The following is a 26962-nucleotide window of genomic DNA, read 5'->3' as shown; positions in this document are numbered from 1 at the left end:
CCAAATGGATGTCTTGGTCGTGGTGGACGATGAGACAGTTGTCATCGTGGTGGTTCGACAGCAGACACGTAGACAGCGAGGGTTGAATGACCTTGGGTACCTTCTACGATAACCTTACCCTGTGTGCTCTCTTCCTGTCACCGGAAGGCTCATCATGCTCTCTTACTCAAGGTGGTTCAGTGGGTCGTCTGACCCTGCCTAAGTGAAGCATAACTACGTACAAAAATCAGAGACCCTACTGGTGTCCTCGAGACACGCAAATAACCTTTGGTGACGATCCCAGAGGGTTCTGTTTGAAAAGCATTGGCAAATACTACTACTCCTAGTATTACGTGGTGTGGATACAGGCAATATAGGCAATCCTGATAAAGATCTTCTATGAAGACGTTCTTTAATCCACAACGGGCACATGCCTTGAAAAGGCTCTTTCTCATGTTCTCTGCCATGAGTAGGCCCAAAACATCAGACAATGCCGGAGTGCGCGAACTGTAGGCGGTGAATAATCGCTTGATGAAGGATCGCTCGACGAAGTACCGTCTCCACTGTCGAGGGTGTAGACGTGTTATCGAAGGATGCTATTAAAGTTGAAAAACGATATGAAATATATGAGTTTCCAAAAGTAATAGATGTAGAGACATTTTTGAGGACTCCCAACACAAACGTACTGTATAAAATCTGAAGATGGCCAATAGTGGTGACACTAAGGGAGATGTTGCAATTGGCTGTGGGCAGTATGACCCAAAGTGACTATGTTAGAGCACAAAAGTGACTGAAGTTTTTCAGTTTAAATTTAAACTGCTCTATGTCACAGAGAATTCCCAGCCTGACGACAGGTAATATTCACAGCATATTAGTCTATGAAAGACCCTATGCTGGAGATGTACAGGTTTCTGAACATCTTGGTAAAAACATAATCTAGAGGACTGCATAAAGGTGGTAATACCTGATAAGTAAAACTAAAATATGATAACTCATTCATTTAATGGATCTTCTTAGTGCTTTGCTCTTCACAGGGTCTAAGTCATACTTTTCCCAAGTTTGTTTCTTTATATTTTTGTGAAATAAAAGGTTTTCACCTTTTATTATTTGCTTCTCTCTTTCTTTTTAGTTTGTTCTTTGTATAGAATGTTCCCGGAGCTATATGAAGAACATCAATATGAGTCGAAGTGAATTAAGGCTTTTTTGAAAGTGTTCATGTTTTTTGTTGGAAAAGCAAAGAAATAGCAAAATAATTAGTGTGTATTGTTTTTATTCTAGCCTTACAAAATGACAAGTATGAAGCCAGATTCACTGAAAATTCTATGAGCAGGAAGCTGCAAGCAAAGATCTCATTGCATCCTGATCCCAGCATATTCTTATTCCAGGTCTTCTAATTCACAGATGGGACACGCATGCAGAAGGACTAGGATGTGAGTGCAAAGTACGTCCTGTCCTTGACCCTGACCCTGTATGTAGTGTGTGATGGGTTCTCTTACATGTCGCGTCTGTCCCTGCAGGTGAGGCGGGATGAGATTTTCCACTGGCTCCAGCCTGAAGAATATGTTGGGTTTGACAGCAACAAAAAGGAGTACTGTTGCATCTCTTTTTCCACAGGCACCCTGTCATGATGACCTGTTTCCAAAAGGTTCACCGGGATGGAGGGGACTCAGAGTTCTCTATTTTGTGCTGGTCAAAGCAAGATACTGAACTAAAATCAGAGGTGTCTTCTCTGCCTAATGAAGGTGCTTGCACCACTTAACCTAATACTGGGGAGTCTGCGCAAGTGTTGTGAAAGTGGACTTAGAATGGCCCCATGGCAGAGGTATCGCAAATTGCCAATCAGGTGGGGTTATGACCCGAACATTGTTAAGAGGGTCCCACTGGCCTATACATAAGTCCCCTATATCAGTCAGCAATCCTCCAACAAAAGTCTCAGAGAGACAAGAGGTAGCCACCACTCCACTGAGCATTGAGGTTCCTGTGGTGGGGACAGCCCTGGGTGGCCAAACATTCCCTTCAGTTGTTGCCTGCATGCACTGCACACAAAAATCCTGTACAGGTAAATGGTAAGAAGACCAGAACATCTGACACAAGTGCAGTAGAAGCATACCCCCTACAGACCTGAGATGAGTATAACCATACCAGCCAGAAGAGAGTCAGAAGATCATATGGACTGGAGCACATTAGCTTGAGGGAAGCCTTACCCCAGAGAAGAGGTAGCCAGAAGTGTGCTCTTTCTCTCAGGCTCTCTCTCTCTCTGTCTCTTTCTGAGGCACATGCTTGCAATCCCACATAGGAAGGGTGGAAGGCTCTACAATGTCTGAACGGGCTCAGCCATCCTGCTCAGGACTATGGTTTGCATCTGCACTATATTCGATGTTGCACTACCTGCCACCATAGCCTCACATGTGCACATTACCTGCAGGAACGCCAAAACATACCCAGGCTTTGCCCTTGGAACCCATAACAGCCTTTACTGCCAGACCATCAAATAGCTGAGGAAATCCTGTTTCAAATTTCAAGCAGTTTGTCACAGCTGCCATTGTGCCATTTTTAGGACATTGTTGTAGAGCTGATCCCTACAATCCCGCAACAGGAACCTACAACGGTTCAGCATCTAATATCAATGCAATTAGGTCCAGTTGGTCTGCAGCCAGCTGCATCCACCCCAGCACTATCAAGCCAGCCTACCCATCAACGGGCACACCCCATCAATTCAGATAACATTACCCCTAAAATGATACCTCTAAGTGTGAATACCCATCTGCAGAGGCGTATCTATGGCAAAGTGGGAGAGGTCCTGAAATCCATAAGGGTGTTCCAGGATGGGTACTTTCCATATTGGAATTTTTTAATGTTAATTCTCTACAGGCGGAGCAGGTAAAACACATAGCACGGAATCGCTTTGTATTCCAATGAGCTGAAAGAAGCACAACTGGAATAACACATTTGTCTCACACCCTCCTATGCAATCTGTAGTCATGCCAGCAGCTCTGGCACAGGGTTGTTCATCATCATACTCGCCGCTACTTCATCAGCACATCAATTGGCACTGGGAAAGGAGGAAAAGGCTAGTGACCATGTAACTTACCCCCTACAGACCTGAATCTAGGCAAGCCAACAAGGATGATATTCTGGCAGCATGTGAAATGCATTTGTGGTCAATAGTATTAAGTATTTGGTCAATCTTGCCAAGGAGAAAGGATTAGTTCCTGTCAGGGATAAACATGAAAAGCTGTTGGCACATGTTTTCTCAAATCAGCCGTGAGACACATTTATACACCGCCAAAGGCATGTGCCAGGGCCTGGATGTCTGGAGGAGTGTCCGGATAAAAGGCACACCGAGGCTCAGTAAAGCCTGCTATTTGACCTCCTTCAGCTTTCTACCCATCTAAGGATGAAGTCCACACAAAAGAAGAAATAACATTCTCACTGCTATTCTTATTTGGCCATAATGAAACAACCAATGAAGCATGGATCATCACTTTCCAGATATTGGATTGGGGTTGTTTCTATCAGGAATTTAAATGATTCCAGTCTTTGGCACAGGGCAGACTGGATTCTAAAGGATTGTCCTTGTCTTTCCAAGCCAGAAAAAGGCAGAGGATAACTAAGACAACCAAAGCTTCAGATGAGCCAAACGCTTCATATCCTTCTGCCCTGGGAACATTGACTCCAGTGGAATACAGGGTCTCATTTTTTTGAACCAGAGTGAAAATGAATAACATCAGATTCTTAGACCCTCTCTGTGGGGAGAGCCGGGTTCAGACTACCCTTCCTCGCTAGACCCCGTATCCCCTGCAAGCCACCAACAAATGTTTGAATCACACTTGCATAGAGCTGGGGGTTTAAGTGGCGACACCCACCTGAGCCTAACAGTTCCCCCACCTACATCACACCACAGGTGGACTGCGATCATTCTGAAGTTACTGAGGGGAGGAGAGCAGGCCAATAAGGAATCTGCATAGGAGACATCAAAACCAACATTAACTATCAGGTGCAAAATATCTCTGTCTAATGGATACTATCTCCTCTGCAGATTCATTATCTTTGAAAGATTACCCCAGCAATGGCAAAGCAAACAGTTTTGGCTTTTTTGTAGGCATAGGATAATCATTTGCCAGACACTGCCATAATGGTTCTACCTGGCACAAAACAGAAACATCTGGGAAATGGTGCGAGTAATTGGGCATATAATAGTAGTGCCTGGCAAATGCCTACCTAATTCCTGTGAACAAGTAAAAACTGTTGGCTTTGCCAATGCTTATTTTTAACAACACTTGAGTGCATGAAACAAATGTGAGGACACATATTGCTTATAAAACAAGTGTCTGAAGGCAAACATGGTTAAAGCATTTATATTACATCAGTAACATTACAGCTAAAATTAAGCCGTTAACTTTAACTTTCAGAAACCTACTTAGAAATAACACTAGCAGGCCATATATAGCACAAGGCTTAATGTTGCATCTTGATAAAGCCTGATCAACTGTTTTCTGGGCAGTGCGGAGCAGGTAGTGGGTTGGTATGAACATTGGGAGTAGCATGGCCATGATCAATCAATGGATTGGTAAATATCCAAACATCCACAAGCCGTGTGTCTCTCTTTACATCCTATCCCCCTACTATGTTTACTACAATGCAAAAGTGTCAGTTTATAGGCAGTACAAAAGCATCACAGCATAGCTAAAGTTAAAGACAAGCCACAAAGCCCTTAAAAGTATGCTGTTCACATTATTCTCAGACTAAAAAGAATGACTTTATTACACCTGCTTCCTTGGCACTGCATTTGCCAGTGATAACTGGCTTTGTGTTCGTAAATGAGAACCAAGTATTGTTTTAATTAGAGACTTCTGTGGAGCACCTCAATTCTGATATCAATATGGATGTTGGTACATGATGTTCCACAAATGGTCCGAAATGTCCTAAATTTGATTTCCATGTGTCATTTGAATGTGTTCATTTTTACTGACAATATTAGCATCATTCTCGATATTTCACCCAAGTCCAGTAAATTATGAAAATTATGTGGAGATACTGCCTTTCGAAAATGTTTCAAAAAAGACAACAGCAGCATCATGCCAAAAACACAGCAACAAAAAACTGTCTACAAAAAAAACAGTAACACTAAGCAACATTATTAAAATATGTATATTCTTTGTATTTGTATTTATTTGAAGAGCATAGATGGCAATTTTGATCAGAAATGACATCCATTAGCACATTTGCAGATGACAGAGGGATTCCCAAGAAGGGTGCAACAGCACAAAGATGATAACAAGTAGTGAGCCAGTTTGTGAGAGTGTGTAACAGTTGGAACTACACCACGGTCAAAACAAAACAAACAAATAAATATATATAAGAAAACAGGTGACTTACGTATACTTGCCCTCACAATTAAATATAAACAGTGTGTAAGGATGTCAAAGTCAAAAGAAACAGTGTTCAACACAACGTTCTGAGCTGTTTCTAGCTCTCAGCTTCTTCTCCACCTCCTTTCCCCAAGTTCAGGAAAGTTCCATAAAAAGTATTAGAATGACCTTTCTTCCACTCAAGTTAATACAGTTCCACAAACTCCTCAGGGTTCCCTTACCCAAGTTCCAAGCAATATAGTTCAAAGGAAAATGTTGTTGAAGCTTTGCCAAAGACAACAGTTATAATGTCTCACATCTCAGGGCTTCCTTCCCTAAGACTTCAACTCCGCCAGTTATAGTTAATTCAATCTTTCAAACAAAAAGGTTAACACAACTTAAGGTCAGCTTGAACATATTCTTGGATTTCCTCATCCATTCACTGGCAGTGCCACTTTTTAGTATTGTTCCACAATTTCTTTTGGTTCTCGCAGTTCAGGTCTCACTGGTCTAGGCGCAGTAGTTGGAACACACGGTCCACCCACCACAGGTAGTCAACATTGGTCTGCAAGCATGCTGGGTGATGAACCATGATTAAAGAGAAGGGTTGCATGGTCAAGAGCCAACGTAAAATCTGGTGATTGGTGTCCTTGTTCCATGCAAAAAGGTGAGTGGGGGATGGTAGCTGAAAATGGTAAAGGGTCTTACCAGAAGAAAATAATGGAGTGTCTCCACAGTCCAGTTGACCACAAGACATTCTTTTTTTATGGTGGAGTAGTCCAACTTATATCAGAGTAGTTTGTGCCTGATGAAAACTATTGTCCTCTCTTATCCTGCTATGTTCTATGACAGGACAGCCCCAAGACCCAACATGCATCAGTCTCTAGAGCAAATGAGAGCAAAAGTCAGGATACTGCTCGGTCAGTGAGGCTTTTAGCTGCTCAAAGGCTATGTGGGCCTTATCTACGGCTTCGGGATTTGAGAGAATGATTTCTTCTGGCAAAATGCAGGATGAAGCGCATATTGTACCAAATAATTCCCAGGTATCATGTTCAATAATCCACCAGCACCAAAATATATAAATGCCTACGGGTGATTGGAGACAATGAGTCAATAAGCTCCATTCTGATACGCTCAAAAGGCAAAATAATAAGGGGCATGCACAGTTTGGGGGCTGTAGAATCACCGACTTTGACTTCTCCATATACCCCAGGCCAATAAAACAATTGCAAAATGTTCTGTTGTGTCTTTCCCATAGGTGGCACTCTCCCTTTTGAGTGTGAGCCATCTTCAATATGGTTTATCTGAATTTCTGTGGTACCAGTCGTTGCAGAGCCTCTTGGCCTTTTTGGTTGGTAGACACATGATAATCGAGTCCTTTCTCCACTTTAAATGAGACACTGTGGGAGGATCCCTGGGTTCTGTTGGAGTGATCTCGGGCATATAATAGGGTAGGGTCCACCAGTTGTGCTCTACAGAAGCTATCTCTGTTGGGGTGTTCTCACCAATTCAAAAGTGTTTTTTTACAAGCGTTCACCTGCCAGATCTTCTTCCGTTTTTGGCGCTCCTTTTGGCTGACTGGGATTGGTTTGTCTTTTGTAGGGATATCTTTGTTCACAAATGGTGCCTGGGACCACCAATCTTCTTATACTTGTTGGAGTAGGTCTTGAAATTCTGGTACCTTTGCCTGAAGAAGAGTTGGAGCAGTAAGAGACAGCATTATTCGGGCGTACCGCCACTTCTTGCCCCATAATGAGACAAGAGACAACTTTGGTGGGGTAGGTTTTCAAATCTTCATGAATACATCTGATCTGCACCCAGTGCTATACCTTTTTTCTGCTTTTAATAGCCTATCACTTACAGGAGTCTGTAGGCTACCAGCAGCATTTCAGTGGGTTGTCCATCCAAAGTGGTGGCACAGAAGTAAGGACACTGCTGGGTTCTCAGGGTCAAGTCGGGTTCTTCTCCCAGACATGCCCCAAAAAGCACCAGTCTCCATCAGTTTGGCTTTTAGTATCTTCAGGAACACCCCTGCGATGCAACCCCACTCACCACAGCCAAAAAATATAGGAGGGTGGTAGGAGGTAGGACTGGGCAATAGCCCTGAATTTGGAGGATTCTACACCCTGCCTCGGAAATAGTCCTCCTGCCTAATTTTCCCATTGTCTCTGAGGGGTAGGAGGCTGGCCCCCAGGACGGGGTACAGCACCACTCTGATACCCTCTGCTCCAGTTTCTGCCTTGTGATAAGCAGATGCAATGTTTATGGCTTTGTTTAAGCTGGGGCAGTGGTGTGGTCATACCCATCATTGCATTTGATCCGGCAAGGCATTTAATGAACTGTTCCAAAAGAATCTCATCCTCCATCTTAATCGAGGTGGGTGTGCTCAGCTATTTATCTGCAAGGTATTTGCGACTATAGTATAGTTGTCTAGGGGGCCCACCCCCTATGTAGCCACTCAAACCTTTTGCCAGTAGGATTCTTCATAAAATCCAATCTGTACAATGATTACCTCTTTTATAACCAAGTATGGTGTTTCACGGGTGGGATTTTCAGTTAAATACACACTTTGCATTACACGTCTCATCAAATGGGCAAGGTACTATCCCCAGCATTCCTGGGGCTATACGACATTATGGGGCACTCTTTCAAAGCTCACAAAAAATTGTGAGTGGTCTTCTCCCGGTTGGTACTTCTGTAGAGTAGCCGCTGGGATATAAGATTGGACCCAGGTGGAGTCACCACATCAGTCACATCCTCATCACGTCCTGGAATTTGGTCTGGGACATAGTCTGTTGGGTCCCTTGTAACTGCAGGGCCTGATGAAAGGCCTGGTGATCAGCCTGGGCTTGATGAGTCTGTAGTTGGAATGGAAGGAAGGCCTGATGCAGTATTTGTGTCCTGAGTTAGGGCCTTCAGAAGGGCTTACACAGTGTTGTCCGTATCCCACCGCTGCCACCTGTCCTAATGTGGTCGGGACAAATGGAGCCCAGAAATGGAGGATAATTAACTCATATTTTTCCCAGGAGCAAAGTCAGATACACAATCCTTCTTTCTGTCTCTGTCATCTCTCTCTCTCTGACCCACAGCTCATCTTCACTCCTGATTATTCTCAGTCGAGGCATCTCTCTTTTCCCAGTCTTTTCATGGTTTTAATTTCTTCCTCATTAGGCGCATGTTGGGTGCAGTACATGGTCCGCTGCTTTGGTTTTCATATAGAGCAAAGCACAAGAGGGTCAGCGTCTCTCCTGTCATCACCTTCTCTCTGCTTCTTGCCACTCTCCCATTTCTTATTATCCACCCCACCCATCTCTGCTGGTCTCCTATTGGCTCTTAATTTCTAACTGGCTTTCCCCACCCCCTCATTTGATGTGCTGCATCCGTCTCTCCTCATTAGATCTGCGTGCCATGGCGCGCCTTCATACCTTTGTGAGTCCCAACGCTGTGTCCTGCTTGGGAATCCTTCAGTCATTCCACAGATACCAAGTAAGGACTCGAAGAAGGGAGATAGGAGAGGAGGGATGTAGGTATTGTCTCGCCATCTGGCTGGGCTCTGCATCTGATTCTGTGTTCCATTCTTCTCCACTGACATCTGGTTTACCATCACCAGCATCTGTCCCCCACTTCCTGCTTCCCCATCAGTGATTGTCCGTCCGTTCCAGGAGACATTGGGTTCACCTTTGCGTCTCAACCCCCTTGCCTGGACGGCACAGCATTAGAGGACCTCAACATGATCCTATCCTCCATGATGCACAAACCATTTGAATCAATGACTAATTGCATTAATGATGGTCGTTTTGGTGGCCATTTTGTTGGCATTTAGGCTGAGTGAACAACAAGAGTTGTGTTCAGACGAACACATCCTCATTTTGTACAAAGAAAAGTTGCTATCAGACCTTTCCCATTGCCTTACTAAATGGAAAAGCCTTAAATAAACCTGGCTTTGGTGTATCACTGCCACCAAAATGAATATTGTAAGAAAATGCCTATCCACATTTCTTGTTCTTCCCATTCAAATTGTCTATACTGACCTTCAGCGAATCCCATGCAAATTGTTTTGTTTCATTTGGGGTAATGAGATGATGAGAATTTCCTCTAAAACAATGATGGTCAGACAATACAATGGCGGATTGAAGGTTCCAGATTTCTTGAGCCATTGGAGGGCAGCTCACCTTAGTTATGCCTTTGACTGGATGGATATCCAAACCACAAAAAAGTGGTGTCTCCTTGAACAGGCATATTGCACAGTGCATTTAGACACCTTACTATGGAGCAAAGGTACATTTAATTTAAGTAAATATCTTCCACCTGCATTTCATTGTCATGTTGGGACTCCACCAGGCGAATATTAAAACTTTGAATGTCGATGTCAAATATGGCCCCAATCTGAAATAACCCTTAATTTCCACAGGGTTGCTTATCAAGCCTTTAAGCACTCACAAAAGGTGGTTTATCTAGATTAGGTCAACTTTATAACAATAAATGTAAGATTTAACGGAAAGTATCAATAAAGTCTCCCTCCCTAAGGGAATTCATTTCCAAAGTCTACAGCTAAACCATTGGGCCTCTCAGCCAAAAGAACTGAAAAAATGGGAGTTTACAACAAAGGGCCTGCAATTTGCTGACCTACCTGGCAGAAGTAATGGCCACCAAGAAAGCTGTCTTCAGAGAAAGCAGCTGCAAAGAACAAGAGTGCAATGGCTCAAAGGGAGCCATCCTCAGGAAAGTCAGAACCAGATTTAAATCCCAATCTGGGACAACAAAGGATGTTAGTGGAAACATATTCACAAGGCCCTTCAGAAATTGGTCCATAACCAGGATCGTTAAAAAGGGACCTTGATCCAGGGATCTTTTGAACATAGACAAGGCTGCCAAATATCATTTGACTGCGGTGACCTGAAGGCCTGCTGAGGCCTGTGACAGAAGGAACTCCATCACTGTAGTAGTGGGACAAGAGATAGGGTCAATCTCGCGTTCCCTGCTCCACGCCTCAAATCTTCTCCACCTGCACGCGTGCAGGGATCTTATAGATGGTCTCCGTGCAGCCAGTCATCATATCTCACCCCCTCAAGAGCCACGAATGTAGGTTGAGGGACTCCGGGTTCAGGTAAAGCACCCGATCTTCCGACTGGGTTAGGACATCTGGGTGACGAGGCAATCAGAGAAGTGGGCAGATGGTCAGATCCAGAAGGTCATGTCCTCCTCGCTCAACCCGGTCCATCAAAATCATGGTTGCTCGAAACCTTCACAACCTCCTGAGAACCCAAGGAATGACGGGGATCGGAGCAAAGGCATAGTGGAGAGGGAAGGTCCAATCCACCAGAAACGCATCCCCTTACGCGCCGTTCACTGCTAATTCCCTCGAGTAAAACTGCTTGCACTTCCTGTTAGACTCTGTGGCATATAGGTCCACCATTGGGTACTCCAGAGACAGAAGACCTCTTGCAGGACTTCCGGGCACACTTCGACCACTCGTCTAAGACTGTGCTCTACCTGCTCATAGCATCCGCCAATCCATTCTCTGTCCCTGCCAGATGAACTGCCAAGACCAAAATGTGGTTCACCATCAGCCAGAACCACAGCTGCATCACCTCTCTGCAGAGGGGGAGGGAGCGCACGCAAGCTTGCTTGTTCAGTGCATGGCCACCGTATTGTCTGTCAAGATCAGGGCATGCATCCCCTTCAAAGACAGAGCAAACGCTTTCAGGGTAAGCCTGATAGCTCGCAACTCCAGTCTGTTGATGGGCCACCTGGCTTCCATTGCTGACCAAAGGCTGCTCACCTGCAAGTCCTTAAAGTGAGCGCTCCAACCCTTCAGAGATGCATCCGTGACCACTCGGGCCTGGGGCCACAGATGCCAGAAGGCCCTCCAAGACAGGTCGTCGACCACTGACCTGGACACCCCGAGGAGGTCCTTGAAGGTGCCGAGGTACTGGGACCACTGGCCCTATAGGGGCCATTGCAGGGATCTAATTCACAGCCTGGCCTCTGACACCAGGAAAATACAGGAGGCCATGAGATCTAAGAAGCAGAGGAAGGAAGCTGCCGGTAAGGTAGCATGGTTCTGGAAAAAGCTCACCATCTGCGCAATGCTGAAGACTCTCTCCTCGGGTGAGAAAGCCTTCCCTACCCGAGTGTCTAGGACCACCCCAATTAATTGGAGCCTTTGGACTGGTGTCATGTGGGACTTCTGCAAGTTCAGGGAGAAGCCCAGACTGTGGAGCAGTGAGCAGGTGTCCTCTAGGTGGGACATACACTGCTCTGCCGACTTCCCACAGATTAGTCAGTCGTCCAAGTATGGGAATATGTGGACACTGGATCTCCTGAGGTGAGCCGCAACTACTGCCATAAGCTTGGTGAAGACCCTTGGAGTGTAGGTCAACCCAAAGGGAAGCACCTTGAACTGATAGTGATTGTCCCCTATGAGGAACCTCAAGAACTTCCTGTGCTTTTGATGCATCGGCACGTGGAAATACTCATCCTGCAGATCTATTGACACCAGCCAGTCCTGCAACTCGAGAGGGTGGAGAATCTCTCTCAACGTCACCATCTTGAATCTATTTTTCTTCAGGGACTTGTTCAAGGCCCTGAAGACCAAAATGGGACGGAGACCTCCTCCCTTCTTGGGCACCAGGAAATACTGGGACAACCAGCCTAACCCGCTCTGCTCGGGAGGTACCTCTTCCACGGCACCCTTCAACAATGGGGCTCGCAGTTATTCCTGGAGCTCCGGTTCCGGTTGGCATGGAGGTGGTGGGGGTCTGTTTGGCGGTTTCCTTAAGAAGGGCAGACAATAACCCCACCACACGAGCTCCAGGGCCCAGGCATCAGAGGTAATCTCCTGCCGTTGGGGCCAATGCTCTGACAGCCGTCCACCAACCGGTGAGTTGTAGGAGGGGAAATCAAAGCGGCTTTGAGAACGGAGCCGCCCCCGCCGCTGCTGGCCTCTGGAAGCCCCCCTGCCCCTTTTGGAGTGGGAGAAACACTTCTGCCCCTGCCTGGCCTGTGGGAGCTGCACCTTTCTGCCGTAAGGCCTGTAACACATGTAGCCCCTGCCCCTAGAGGCAAAGCTAAAGGCAGGTTTAGCCAGCTGCACAGCTAAGCCCAGCGATTTTGCATCAATCTTCAACTCCTTTAACTTTTCCAGGGAGTCATCAGCCTTTGGACCGAAAAGGAATTCTCACTCAAAGGGCATGTCCAGCAACCTATTCTGGACATTTGGTGAAACACCTGAGGCGTGCAGGTAGGCCTCTCTCCTACGTACCACAGTCAAGCCCATTGACCGGCCAACGCAGTCCGCCACGTCCAGGCCCATAGACTGCCTGGCCACCTCCTTCCCATCGTCTACCAGCTTTATAAAACCATCTTGCAGCTCCCTTCAGGGATGTATTGGGCTGCGTGTTCCACCACCTTCCAGAGGCCAAAGGAATACTTGGCAAACCCACAGGACACATTACTTACCTTCAAGGCAATGCTGCCAGATGTGAAGATCTTTTTCGCCATCGCATCCAGCCTCGTGCCTTTCCCGTCAGGAGGCAGGGTCGAGGTGGAGGAGGCTGCCCTGATGGAAACAGTGGCCGCCTGCACAACAAGACCTTCTGGGGAAGGATGAGAGGACAAAAAGGACGGGTCTCTCTTGCCGGCCTGCATTTTACTGGTCGCAGTGTAGCTGAACGGAGGAATAGATCTGGGCTGTGGCCACAAGGAGACTAGGTCGGCTATAGCGAGATTCAGTGGAATGTGTCTTTCGGTAGCTAGACCCTGGTCCAAAATGTCAGTTAATTCATAAGCCTGGACGGGAACTGCCAAAGCATTCAGCTCCAGAGTGTCGAATAATGACCTAAATGTGGCATGGGCATGGATGTAAGGCTGAGCCTGTTGCAACTCTAGATCTGGGGATGTATGTAGCCCACAAGCATCATGCAGTCCCTGTGTCAAAGCCAGGAGGTCTGCCTGGTCGTCAAAATAGTTGACACCACCAGCCCCTGAATAAGGAACAAGTTACTTACCTGTAACTGTTGTTCTCCAGCATGGGTCTGGCATGGATTCACATGCTCATGAATATTCCCCGTCGTCAGGCTGGGAATCCTCGGTAAAGAAAAAACCAGTATCAGTTTCGTTTCTGATCTGTCTTTCGTAGTAATAACCAATCACTGGTCTCTGCGTCATACTGACCACAGCCAATGACTGCCCTCTACCTAAGCACCGCCTCTGGCAGCCATCTTCAGATTTGGAAGCACGTGAAGTGGCAGTATGACCAAGTGAAGAGCCGCAGAGGGGTAGGCGGGAGGGTTCGCATGTGAATCCATGCCAGACCCATGCTGGAGAACAACAGTTACAGGTAAGTAACTTGTTCCTTCTCCAGCATGGGGTCTGGCATGGATTCACATGCTCATGAATAAAGAATACATAGCAGTACACACATGCACAACCACGGGAGGTGGCAAAGGCTCAACATTAAGCATCACATCAACTCAACATTAAGCATCTTACCTCCTCACCAGGCTCACCTCAGGCGAACAGGTTGCGCAGCACTGCTTGGCCGACCCTGGACTCCTCCCTGGAATCCCGGTCGACGCAGTAGAATTTCGTGAAGGTGTGCGTCGACCTCCACGTAGCAGCCCTGCATATGTCCAGCAGGGGCACACCAGATAGGAACGCCGTGGTAGCTGCGATCGCTCTGGTGGAATGGGCTCTCGGACGGCCAGGCAGCGGTCGGTTTGCCAACCGGTGACAGCACATGATACAGCCGGAGAGCCATCTGGAGATGGAAGCCTTCGAGAGAGCCTTCCCCTGATTGACAGGTCCAAAGTTCACAAAGAGTTGTGACGTCTTCCGAAAACCCTTCGTGCGGTCCACGTAGAACTTCAGCGCTCTAGCTACATCCAGCGAGTGCAAAGTCCTCTCAGCCGGCGACGAAGGCGACGGGAAGAACACAGGTAACACCAAGGGTTCGTTGAGATGGAAGTCCGACGGTACCTTGGGCATGAAGGAGGGGTGCGTCCTGAGCACTACCCTCGTGTCGTGGAAAGTCAAGTACGGGGCCTTGCAGGAAAGGGCCTGGATCTCTCCCACTCGTCGTGCGGAGGTGATGGCCACAAGAAAAGCTGTTTTCCACGATAGAAACTTCAACGGGGCCGAGTGCAGAGGCTCGAACGGAGGTCCCATGAGCTTGGTCAGCACCACGTTGAGCTCCCACGCCGGGGCCGGAGCCTTCACCGGCGGGAACGATCTGAACAGTCCCTTCATGAACTCTTTCACCAGACGATGAGACCACAAGGACGTCCGGCCCGTGGTTCTGGTGTATCGGGAGATCGCAGCAAGATGAATCTTGATGGACGCATGTGCCAGACCAGCTTTGGCCAGCGTCAGCAGGTACGGCAGTACTTGGGGAGCCGTAATCCGTAGAGGGTTAATCTTCTGTGCGTGGCACCAGACAGAGAACCTCTTCCATTTGTGTCCGTAGCATTTAAGAGTCGAGGACGCCCTGGCCTTTGCAAGAACCTCTCTGCAATCGGCCGGTATGTCGTATCCTCCAAACTCTAGTGCTGCAGGAGCCAGGCCTGCAAGTTCAGCGACTTCGGGTCGTGGTGGAGGATGGCGCCTCCTTCCCTGGAGAGTAGATCCGCGTCCGCCGGCAGCTTGATCGGCGGGGACGCTGACAAGTCCAGAAGGTCCGGGAACCATATCTGCCTCGGCCATGCAGGTGCGACGAGGATCATCCTGCACCGTGACCTCTTGAGCTGGTTGACGAGCCGGATTAGCAGAGGCAAGGGAGGGAACGCGTAGAGGAACAGGCCCTCCCAGGGGAACGAGAAAGCATCGCCCATGCTCCTCGTCTGGGGAAACCTGCTGGCGAACCTCCGGCACTTGGTGTTCGTCGCCGTCGCGAACAGGTCGATCTGGGGTGTGCCCCACCGTCGGAAGAGGCGATCCACCAGATCCTGCCGTAGTTCCCACTCGTGGCACGAGCGCAGCTCCCTGCTGAGTGAGTCGGCGATGGTGTTTTTTATCCCTGCCAGATGAAACGGCACCAGAAAAATCCCTTGGGCGACGGCCCAATGCCACAGGTCCTGCGCCTCCTTGGACAGCGCTGGGGACCTGGTTCCGCCCTGTTTCCTGATGTAAAACATGGTGGTGGTGTTGTCGGTGAAGATCCTCACCACCTTGTCCTTGAGGGACGGAAGGAAGGACCTGAGGGCCCAAAACACTGCACGGAGCTCCAGGACGTTGATATGTAGGGAATTCTCCGTCGGGAGCCAGAGTCCCCTTGCGTGCAGATTTTCGGTGTGCGCTCCCCACCCTTCCAGGGAGGCATCCGTGGTCACAGTCTCCTGGTGGGCTGGGGTCTGGAAGTCCATGCCCGCCGTCAGATGCGCGCGGGTGCCCCACCACCGTATCGCTCGTCGGAAACTCTCGTCGAGCTTGATCCTTTCCTCGAAGCTGCCCGTCGTCTGGATCCAGCACGCATCCAGGAATTCTTGCAACGGGCGCATCCGGAGCCTGCACATGGGAATGAGGTAGATGCAGGAAGACATCATCCCGAGGAGGGACTTGATGGACCTCACTTTGGCCGCGTCGGCCACCAACATCCGTTGCACCTTGCCCAAGATGGTCCTGGTCCTCTCCTCCGACGGGGAGGCCAGAAGGGACACTGTGTCGAGCCTCGCTCCCAGAAACAGTGCGACTGCGCGGGCACCAGGTGGGATTTGGCGTAGTTCACGGAGAATCCCAGGTCCGTGAGGAGTTGGACGGTCCTTGCCGTGTGGACCACGGCGAGCTCCCTCGTCTTGGCGCGGATGAGCCAGTCGTCCAGGTAGGGGTAGACGTGGATCCCCTCGCGGCGCAGCTGCGCCGCCACCGGTGCAAGGCACTTGGTGAATACCCTGGGTGCCGACCGTAGTCCGAAGGGAAGGGCTTTGAACTGGTAATGACGCCCTTGGACCACGAATCTGAGGAATTTGCGGTGCCCCTTTAGGATGGGAATGTGGAAGTAGGCATCCTCCAAATCCAATGACGATAGGAAGTCTCCTTCCTCCAGCTGCCCGAGGACGTGCTGGAGGGTGACCATCCGGAACTTCTGCGCCTTGATGAACTTGTTCAGACGTCGCAGGTCCAGGATGGGGCGCCATCCTCCCGTCTTCTTCTTCACGAGGAAGTATCTCGAGTAGACTCCGGAGCCCCGAAGCCTCTTTGGGACGAGTTCGATGGCGCCCTTTCTGAGCATCGCCTTTACCTCCAGGAGAAGTTGAGGGACGTGAAGTTCTTTCCTGGCCACGGGGGGGACGCGCGGGCACCTTCTTTGAAACTCGAGCGCGTGGCCCCGGGCCAGGGCGTCCAGCACCCAACGGTCGGTGGAGATGGACTCCCACACGCTGACGAAGCCCGCCAGCCGGCCTCCCACCGGGGTGCTTCGGTGGGGGCCCGACCCCAAGGCCGGTTCAATCCTGCTTGGACGCGGCCTTGCCGCCTTGACCTCCTTGGCGACGACGGCGGGGTCCGCTAGACTTGCCTCGTCCTCTGTAGGCCTCTTGCGACGACGAGCGGGCCGCTTGACGGTAGGAAGCGAAACCGCCGCCGGAACCTTTGGAGGCGCCCTTGCCTCCGCCGCTCCGAAAGGGCGTCCGTCGTTGCAGGACTCCAAGGGCCCGGGCCGTCTCAGTATCCGCCTTGATGGCCTGAAGGGAATCGTCCACTGTCTTCCCAAACAGGTTGTTCCCGTCGAAGGGCATGTCCAGGACTCTGGTCTGGACGTCCTGCCGGAAGTCCGTAGCTTTGAGCCATCCACGACGTCGAAGGCAAACACCGTTGCCCAGCTGGCGGAATCCAGTGTCGGCAATGTCCGTCGCCACGGTGATGGCGTGGTCCGAGGCCACCTCACCTTCCTGCAGGATCTCAAGGGCCTCCGCCCTCTTGTCATCCGGCAGAAAATCCAGCAGGGGAGCCATCTTGTACCAGAGCTCCCTGTCGTAGCGGGCCACGATAGCCAAGGCGTTGGCCGCTTTAATCGTCGTCGCTGCCGACGAGATGACTCTACGCCCCATAGTATCCAATTTCTTTCCCTCGCCGTCCGGCGGGGAAGTCGATGTGGAGACCGCACCCCCCCCCCGCTTTCTTCCTGGCTGCCGCGGAGACGACGGAGTCCGGGGTAGGCTGCGCCCGGAGGCATAGGGGGGCCGTGTCCGGGACCCGGTACTTTTTCTCGTACCGGTCTCTTCTAGCTGGCGTCGTGGAAGGGTTCTTGAGGAGGGAAAGGCCCTCATCCCAAATGTCGTCCAACAGAGGCACTGCGAGGACCGTCTTCCTCTTGGCCTCGCGCCGCTGATAAAGGAAGCCATCCTTTTTCTTCTCCTCAGGGCAGAGTTGGAAAAGCTCGGAAGCCCTGGAGGTCATGGAGTGGAAAGATCCGATCTCGTCGGGCGGAGAGGCCCTGGTGGGAGGCGACGACGGAAAATCCTCGTCGTATGCCTCGTCGTCCGTACCCGTCGCTGCCGTGTCAGTCCCCGTATCATCCCCTCGGGTGGACGGGGAGGAGGGCTGGAAGGGGCGCGACGGTTGAAAAGGAGGTGGTGGATGGATCCTTCTTTTCTTGGTAGGGGGAACACCAGAAGGTCCCGGTTCTGGATCCCCCGACGGGAGAGGTTCCTCCGTCGGTAACGGTAGCCTCGTCCTTATCTCGGAGCATAAGGACTGTATGGCCAACAAAATGGCCGCCGAGTTGTCTTGCGGCGCTGGCAGAGGGGAATCCGACGGGCGAGCAGGGGCCCCGTCGGTATCCTCGACGATGTCGTCGTCGTCACCTGCGTCGGGGTCCATTCCGACGGGCTGGCCTTCTTCCACGCCTAGGCCGTGGCTTAAGACCTCGATCAGTTCCTCTTCTGAGGTTGAGGCCGACTCTACGACGACGCCCTGCCCCCCCTTCTTCTTCCCCACGGAGGGTTTCACGGGGGTCCTATCGATGGGCACAAAGGAAGACTCCCTCCGAGGAGGCAGGGAGATTCTGGGCCCTGAGGTCGCCACCACTGGTGCAGCCACCACAGGCTGAGCCAGGGCCGCCGCGACCGTTTCGATAGAGGGCTTGGTCTGATGGATCAAGGCCTTCACCACCTTAGGTGCGCTCACCGCCTTATCCTTGAGGGAGGGGGCACTGCCACGCTCCTCCTCTGCCTTAGAGCTCGACCGGGGCCTCTCCAGGAGCTTCGCCGGGTGCTCGGCCTTCCTCTTACCCGACCCAGAGCGTTGGCTCGTGGTTGATGGTGCCGGGGAGGGTGCGCCCTGCCTGGCGCCCGCAGAGCCCGACCGTTCGGCGCTCCCGGTGCCAGCGGACTCGCGGTGCTTGGCCTTATGTTGGGCCCCCGTCGCCGGGGCGCCCTCAAAGGTCTTAGAAGACCGCTCGGATTTCTTCTTCTTCTCGCCAGACGGGCTCTTACCCTCCAGCCAGTTGGCGAGACGTTGATGGCGGTCCTTCATGGTCCGTTCCGACATGTTGCCGCAAAACGCACAGTCCTTCTCCACGTGCGTCTTGTCCTCATGAAGGCAGTAAAGGCAGAAAGAGTGTTCGTCCTCCTTGAAGACGTTCTGCAGCTGGCATCCAGGGCAGACCCTGAACAGCTTGCCGGGCGTCGAGCTTCCCTTCTCCTGGGCCATCTCCGAGACAGGGCCTGAGAAGCTTCTGGAGTCCTCCGAAGTGTAGCTCGACGAAATCTTCACCCTTGAGGGGCACAGATGAATCCGACACGGGTCCCCGTTGATCGGATGTAGGATCGGTGGAGCTTGAGGCTCTTTTGACCGAAAGAATCGAAGTTTTTTGTAAAAAGCGCGAAAAAATAGCACTAACGCTCGAGAGCAATAGCACGAGGATCCCAACACATGAACGTGCGGTAAAAATCTGAAGATGGCTGCCAGAGGCGGTGCTTAGGTAGAGGGCAGTCATTGGCTGTGGTCAGTATGACGCAGAGACCAGTGATTGGTTATTACTACGAAAGACAGATCAGAAACGAAACTGATACTGGTTTTTTCTTTACCGAGGATTCCCAGCCTGACGACGGGGAATATTCAGGATCATGTGAATCCATGCCAGACCCCATGCTGGAGAAATGGACTCAACGTCTCCCTGACCGTGCCCACCGAAAATGTGCTGCATGGAGCTGAAGAAATCAGTCTGAGAGAGTGGAATGAAGGATCGATCGCTGATGGTTGGCGTTGAGGGCTTATCCTTCGACGTTGAAGGGGTGGCTGCATTTCTTCCCCCTCCCCATACTTCTCCTCCCCCCGTGTATTTTACCTCCATCCACATTTGGGAGAGTCCCCACTCGATCTTGCCCATAGAGCTCCTCTCTCACTGATACATGTTCGATCCCAGAGCGCGGCCCAGCCCAGCCCCCCCCGCTCTAATTTTTCCATTTGTCTTTAGCACATTGTAAAATACTGGGTAACTGGCACGTGCGCTCAAGACACTTTACTATCAGGCTCTTATATACACATAGCCTGGTAAACATGTACAGTACCTTTGATACTTGTACTACACGTCCGGATCTTCTGCCCGAGCTACCTTCTTTCGGCTGGGCATTTTCCGTGACATATGGTTCCACAACTTTGTTTCTGATTCCTGTACGCATGCGCGAGGAGACCAGCGGCTCCTCACCAGGGACTCCACATACACTGTCCCTCAGCCACTAACTCCCCACGCATGCGCAGCCCCAGTCATGCTCCCGTGTTCGGCGCGCACACTGCTCCTGAGCACAGGCGCACATCCATGGATTCTCTGCCCAGTGTTCCTGCAGGCTGTACACACCTTTGCGGCAGACAGCAGCACTCGAGGTATCTGCATCCACGGATTCCATGCAGGTAAGCTGCTCTCCCTTAGGGGTCCTTCTCTGGCTAGCCCCAACATTATACCGGCGGTTAACTCCTTGCCTGCCGATAGCCTGTTCACAATAGCTTCTCGCCTTCTCTCTAGATGCACTATACAATGAAGGCATTACGGGCTCCATGACCGTCCTTCCAGGCACACGGACCCTTCCTCGCTCAAGTCCCACGCCTACTCGCCTCCAACTGAGCTGGTAAACCATAGGTATGCTAAACTTTGGACACTATTAGATATCTATGCCCAGTGCACTTGCACTCTAGTGGATTTGCAACAGCACTGTGTACACTTTTCTTCCTTTTTGCTCGTTCCCACGGCATGCTACTGTCATAGCCCTGTTTTTGGACATTACAGGATACAAACAGCTACTATCCTCAATGCCATAACCAGGTACTGCATATACCGCAAGACTGAATCCCTTTCTACACGGTCCAGATCAAGCTTGGTCCTCCACTTCCTCCTCTCCCCAGCCCGGACATATCCCAGGTCAGTTGTTTTAATCCCTTCTTTTAGACCAGAATACACCTTTATATGTGCATTCTATGGTTGCTCTTTTTAACTGCTGCCCAGACTGTACTTGCCGCGGTTGCATTCTCCCGTGCTTGTACTTTATCTAAATTCCATCCCCTTTCTTTACACATTATTGTAGGCCTCCACCATCCTTTTGGCCCAGAAGAAGGCCGGTATTTCTAAGGCCGAAACGTCACTGTAGCAGGCTCCTACCTGTCTCCAGTTAAACATCAGGGATTTTTCATTTCCCGACGTTGACCAAGGATTGGCCACTACTTCACTGATGTGCAAAGACTTCAACACAAAACATCAGAACTTGGCTTGTCTAACCAAATTGCATGAAGCCAGACTGTGCACTTTCTAAATAATGCCACATTTTGTGATATGTGTTTTTTTTCTTTCCCCTGACCTCAATGTCGTGTACATAATGGCGCCCACAGAACACAATGCACTTTACTTTCTGTGAGCATTTTATGTTTGGGTGAATTGAAATACATTCTGATGCCACACATACTGATTGCATTAGAGAACATTGTAGCTCTGTCAGTAGATTACAGTAGCAATATTAATGTATAGATTTATGCTGAAGAAAGTTACGATTCATGTACTAGGAACAAACCCTCTTCTGCAGACCGGTTCATGCATAAGAGATATCCTTCTAACTAAAATACAAATGTTGGTCGCAGTTCTAAATACAGAATCTTTGTTTTTCTTTAAAAATGGACAATCCTAGTGTTTAACATTGTCTACGATCTCGTTGATTTATACACCATGGTAAAATGTAGCATAATGAGTTCGCTTTGCCTAAAGATGTGTATATGATTTTCTTTTAGACCACATGTAAATAAACACATGTTCCCTGATTAAAAAGGGCGCACAAAGAATGATTTAATCTGCTTTGCTATTTCTAGATAAATGCGAGTTCATATTTAAGTTCTTGCAGGTTTGGAATAGGGTGATCACTTCTAAACACCACTACAGTTCCCTCTAAATACAACATTCTACCTTCTAAGAATGGTTTAACTTTGAACGGCGGTAACCACCCCCCTTGTTATACGGGGTGGCTGCCAGCGTCAAACAAGGCTTGGTCACCGAAGAGGTGTTGGGAATGTCAGAGCCCTGAGGCTCACGGGAAGGCCTTGGCTTCGAGGGCTGAACCGCCTTTTTCGGCATCAACCCCGAAGGCTCTCCTGATGCTGATGGCATTGGTACTTGCATGGGGTCGGGGTCCTTGAGCACCGCTGAAGTTACAGGGCCTGCTGTTTCGGGGCGCACCACACCTACTGCCGCATTTTCAAACATCGCCAGCACTTGAGATTTGAACTCTTCCCACTCTTGACTAGTAGTCGCCCCCGTCAATGACTTTCCTCGCTCTGACGGGGAGTCAGAATCATGTCGGTGCTGGTGGTGCCTCTTCTTCTTATGAGAAGATGATGAGGAAGAGAGGCTCCATGAGACCGCTTCTTCGTCTTGCGCCAATATCGTTCCTATTTCTCGGGGGTAGGACCCACTGTTTCAGCCTCAACTGTTGACCGCGCAGGTGATTTTGACGCTCTCAAAGGGACTTAGGATTCATTTTTCCACACGATGACCGTGCTGAGGCACCACACACAGATGTCATGTGGTTCTGTCACCGGCATCTTGGAGTCGCAGTCAGTGCAGTGCTTCAATCCTGAAATCCGAGGCACGGACATCTCGCTGTCAAGAAAAAATACAAAATCTGACGAGAATTTCGTCAAAAAGAGTTGAGGACTCGATATGTAACACTATGTTCCTCAAGAACAGCATGTCAAGCACGCGTATAAAAGGAACTTAGGTATGGGCGTAGTGACGCAGTATATATATGATGCCGATGTCACGTCCGGAACCGACGATCGAGAACCGAGCAAGACGGATCAGCGATCAATGGCACAGTTGAGGTCCACTACTCCCCTGTCAAAGTTTTTCCGAGCCGCAGAGCTGGATGAGGATATCTATCTGATGAGGAATCTGCAGGAGAAAGGCAATTACATTAAAGAACTCTTACTCCGTTCCTCCACTGGAGGATAGGGACCCTAACTGGGCACAGTTCACAATGATCGGTCAGGGGGACAACCTAGATAAGGCCCTGGCTGCTCTCCATCATACCACCAGGGGCAGCAGACCCATTATGAAATTAACTTATGATTCACGAGGGGTCCAGTGTGAGGTTCCCATTAGCCGTTGCTCTCAGTCTTCCGTTCTTCCTTCTCTGGAGCAGGTTCCTGGGAGTTCAGGTGTACTGGGGGAGGTGCCTAAGATTCAGGGTACTGGGTGGAAACCAGTGGCCTGTTCTTCTAAATCATAGCTGGATAGGCCAAGTCTATCCTCAGGGCCAAGGATAGTTCAAAGGCGGGGAGCATGTAGCCCCTGTATGGGTGTAAAATTAATTAAAAAAAGAATCGGACGTCCAGCATGAGAGCCGCGCACTGGCCCCGTAAATAAAAAAAAGGTTAGAGTAAGAGTAAGAGACCCTTGCGCATACCCACACGAGGGTTCCTTTACTATGGGAAAAAAACATTTTTTAGAGGTGCAAGCGTAGTGGACACAAATTATCTAACCCCCTAATGGTTGAGAGGTGCTCCCCTGCACCTGTCACCGCCACTGCCCGGGCCTTCATGCTGGTGCTCCCCTGTCAAGCAGTGGAGCACCGGTAAGCACTGCAACCCTCAGGTGGCCCAAATACCAGCAGGGGCATACATTCAATTTATAGCACCCCCTAAAACAGGGAAGCACCCAACGTTTTCAGCCCTCCTGGGCTGCTATAAATAAAGGGGGACACCCCTGACAGGTGGCACCTCTGGAATCCCTGAGCCACACCTGGCAGACATGGCCCAGGTGGAGCAGTGTTGTGGGGGGCTCCCCACAATGCATCTGAGTGCTGGGCTGCACCTTGCCTATTCAGCCCAGCCCAAGTAAAGACTTTGGGCCCGGCACACTGTTGATGCTGCTGTTGCCCGGTGACTGCTAGGACCATCATAAGAGTAGGATGCCTGAGAAGAATATCAAGAGAGCAGCAGCAGCAAAGACATTGAGACAGCCTTGGCCAGGTTGTCTCGGAAGTAAGGTGGTTTTATATATCGTTTTATATATCGTTTTTTGTACAGTGCACTGTATGGACTTTGTATATTTGTTTAAGACTTTTCTTTAGCGCAGAGATTTTAGGTGTGCAGTGGTCCTGGGCTCTGCCAACACTGATTAGATAGGTGGTGGCTGGGCCATGGCAAATATTTCTAACATCTTCTGCCTACATTTTTCCCATTGGTCACTGGTGGATGAGGCTCCAGCAACGGTATGTGCAGGTAGGTGCTGATTACTCCTCCAAATCCAATTAGGAGCCAGAGAGTGGTGGATTTGCCTCTGGGAGGAGAAAGAAAATCTCTGATTGGAAGAGGAAGAACTCTGTAAATAGGATCTCTTCATTTGTTTTTTCCTTTTCTCATTCTTCTCACTCTCCTCGGACAGGCTCTTAGTGTTCTCTGGGTCGTTTGACATAGTAGGATCAGAAGAAGTGTGTGCACTCGGTGCAGACTTACCGGCCTTGTGGAAGGGCGTGAAGACCTTTGCCACATTCTCCGTCATCAACTTGGGGTGCAAAGACTGGCAGGACAGAATTCTTTGATGTTGCAATCTAGCCTCAGACACCGGGCACAGACACTGATGCCAATTCGACACCTGCTTCCAACAGTCTTTTCAGGGCTTGAAGCAAAGAGTTTTTGCGAAAACGAGGCATAGCACTTCCTTAGCGGTTGCATTTCAAAGCAACATCTGAGTAAACAGAAAAAAGGGACTGATGTAATGAGCCACAGGCGGCTCCAAAAATGTACTGCTTGCATCACATCTGGAGCCGTGGGTGCCAAAGACACCATTCAGAGACAGCACAAGGCCACGATGTGCCCGCTGTGGAGCTTTCTGATCTTGTCTGCGCATGTGGAGGTATTTGTAAGACAAGGAATCTGTGGGTGGAAGGTTAGCCAATAGAAAAGAGAGAATGGATCTATCTGTTGCTTGCAGAGCTCTGTTGAGGTCTAGTCACAGCTAACCACTGATGGTAGATTAGAGGACACTATTGTGTGTAATGACACCTACAGAGAGAACAAATAATGAAATCCAAAATGATAGTTTGTGCTTTTATAACCTCCCCTTTCCCAGATGGGTGACCAGACAACCAGAATAGAGAAGAATGGAGACTAAGGGGACCTGAAAGCCCTTAGCCCAACAAGAACAAGTAAGCATTATCAGGAAACTCTTCCAAGTCAGATTATTTCCTAAGAGATCTGAGAAGGGATCATAGACAGACCACGGGAAAGCTGTGGGAACATGGAAACAATGGACTGACAAGCTGTACATGGGGGGGAACTGTGGCCAAGAGAGCAGGGTGTCCTAGAGATGCTCTATGTGCTGTACCCAGAAGAAGCTGGGCAAACGCAAGTAGGAAGTCCAGGAGGGGGAGAGACTTGAGTGATGAGAGGTCCTGTAGATGCCAAGGAGAGGTTTGTGAGAGGCCCGGGAGATGGAGTGATCTGAGGAAAGTGAGATTCTGGAGAGAGGTCTGTTAGGAGCCAGAGAGGCAGAGGAGAGAGCGGTCCAGGATATTGGGTGCTCACAGAAGCGAGAGACCCTGGAGATGCTGGTGAGAACTCCATGAAGGGCCTCAGAGGTACAGTCTCAAAGAAACAGAATCACTAACACTGGCGGGATGTGTGTGGGCCAGAGAGGTAAATAGGAAGGTCCTGGACTGACAATCGATTGGGAATTTAAGTCACAAAAAATGTAAATAATTGCATACAGTCAGACAATGTTAGAGACTTGGAATTGGATACAAAAGAGCAAAGTGTTCTGTAAATGAGAAAGAGACTGTGTATATAAAGAAAATGCGGAATTCTTAGTATTCTAGGCAATGATCCTACCTCTTCTATGAATGGCAAAAAGATGGCATTTAATAAAAAACAGCGCATTCTGGAAATTGAAGCTTACGTTCCAAAGTGCTCTATGAATGAGCAGGAGGCTGAATACAGCAAGTTAACACTACATTCTGAGAAATTAAGTCCAAAAGTGTTCTATAAATAACAAAGAGATTCAATTCAATATGTCAACCCCATGATTGGAGAATGGGAGGGCCAAAGTGCAATGGGAAAGAGAAGTAGGTCAAATAGAGTACATCACTACTGAAATAAATCTGGGACTTGGAAGTCCCTAAGCGGTCTGTGACTAGGAAGAAAAGTGACATTCCGAAAATTGCAATACCAAAGAATTCTGCAAATGAGAAAGACAAGTGCAACTAGCCAACAGTACATTCTGAGAAATTGGATGAATTTCCCAATATAATCCTTCTGACAACTTCTATAAAAAAATGAAAATGTAAAAATCAAAAACTATTTTCTATGACCTGCTTTTGCTGAATCAAATCTTTGCTTAGTAACCGCACATTAGTAAGGTGAAGTAGGGACGGGAGGAAGGAGTAAGGGAAAGTTATCTACCTTACTGTTGCGCACCTGGTACACGCAAGCGGGAAACACACTCTGTGGATCAGACCCTCAATATTTTGCTACAACAGATGTTAGGTAATATGTGGTAACTGCTGGCTCGGGGGTATGAATGAGGGGCTCTGTTTCAATATCTCAATGATCCTGCATGGAATCCATCTTCAGTAACACACCTTCCTCCTCTTGCTCGGAGTTGGGGGAGCATGTGGGCTCGTAGCAGGCCTCCTGGGTGATTGGGATGGCAGTGATGAGACTGGCCTCTCGACCCAGTCGCTTCTTTTCCTCCTCCTGCTGCAAATTTTTCAGAATGTGTTCAGCTCTCTGATGGGAACGGGACACAGCCCGTGCAGAAAACGATTTCTAAAAATAAATAGACCCATGTTCACTTAAATACATACATTCTGCTTTCACTATGTGTCTTATTAACAACATAAATCACCACTCCAATTTTGTTTTCAATAGTAATACTTGTATGGCCAATTAAGCAATAAAGCATCAGAGTACACAATGGTTTCCATTTTACTATTGGCAAAAGCTACCAGGATTGATGGCAAATAATAACAAAATCCTTCATCCAGCCATGCAAGATTTTGGTATGTGATAATGCCCGTTGAAAACTATCCACAACTCCAAATTAAATACTTGACCTCTGGGTTGTAAGTACGCTCAAAAAGATAAACATGATAATAATAATAACAATAACATTTAGCGCACTCACACTTACACTTACAATCTGACTCATACCAATTCAA

General features: G+C 49.2%; 1 protein-coding gene across 21 annotated transcripts in view; it reads right to left on the bottom strand.

Annotated features, from left to right (window-relative positions):
• Positions 1–26962, bottom strand: part of UNC80 (unc-80 homolog, NALCN channel complex subunit) — a 3486058-nt gene that overhangs the window by 1535511 nt on the left and 1923585 nt on the right. For all 21 annotated transcript variants that reach the window (XM_069615884.1, XM_069615886.1, XM_069615890.1 and 18 more), the window contains one exon: positions 26384–26570. In XM_069615884.1, coding sequence (XP_069471985.1) covers positions 26384–26570 — 187 coding nt within the window. The remainder of the gene's footprint in view (positions 1–26383; positions 26571–26962) is intronic.

Source organism: Ambystoma mexicanum, chromosome 9, assembly GCF_040938575.1.
Source record: "Ambystoma mexicanum isolate Mex_15411 chromosome 9, UKY_AmexF1_1, whole genome shotgun sequence".
In the NCBI taxonomy this organism is placed as follows: Eukaryota; Metazoa; Chordata; class Amphibia; order Caudata; family Ambystomatidae; genus Ambystoma; species Ambystoma mexicanum.
Note: the sequence above shows the minus strand (reverse complement) of the source record. Positions and strands in the feature narration are given on the sequence as shown.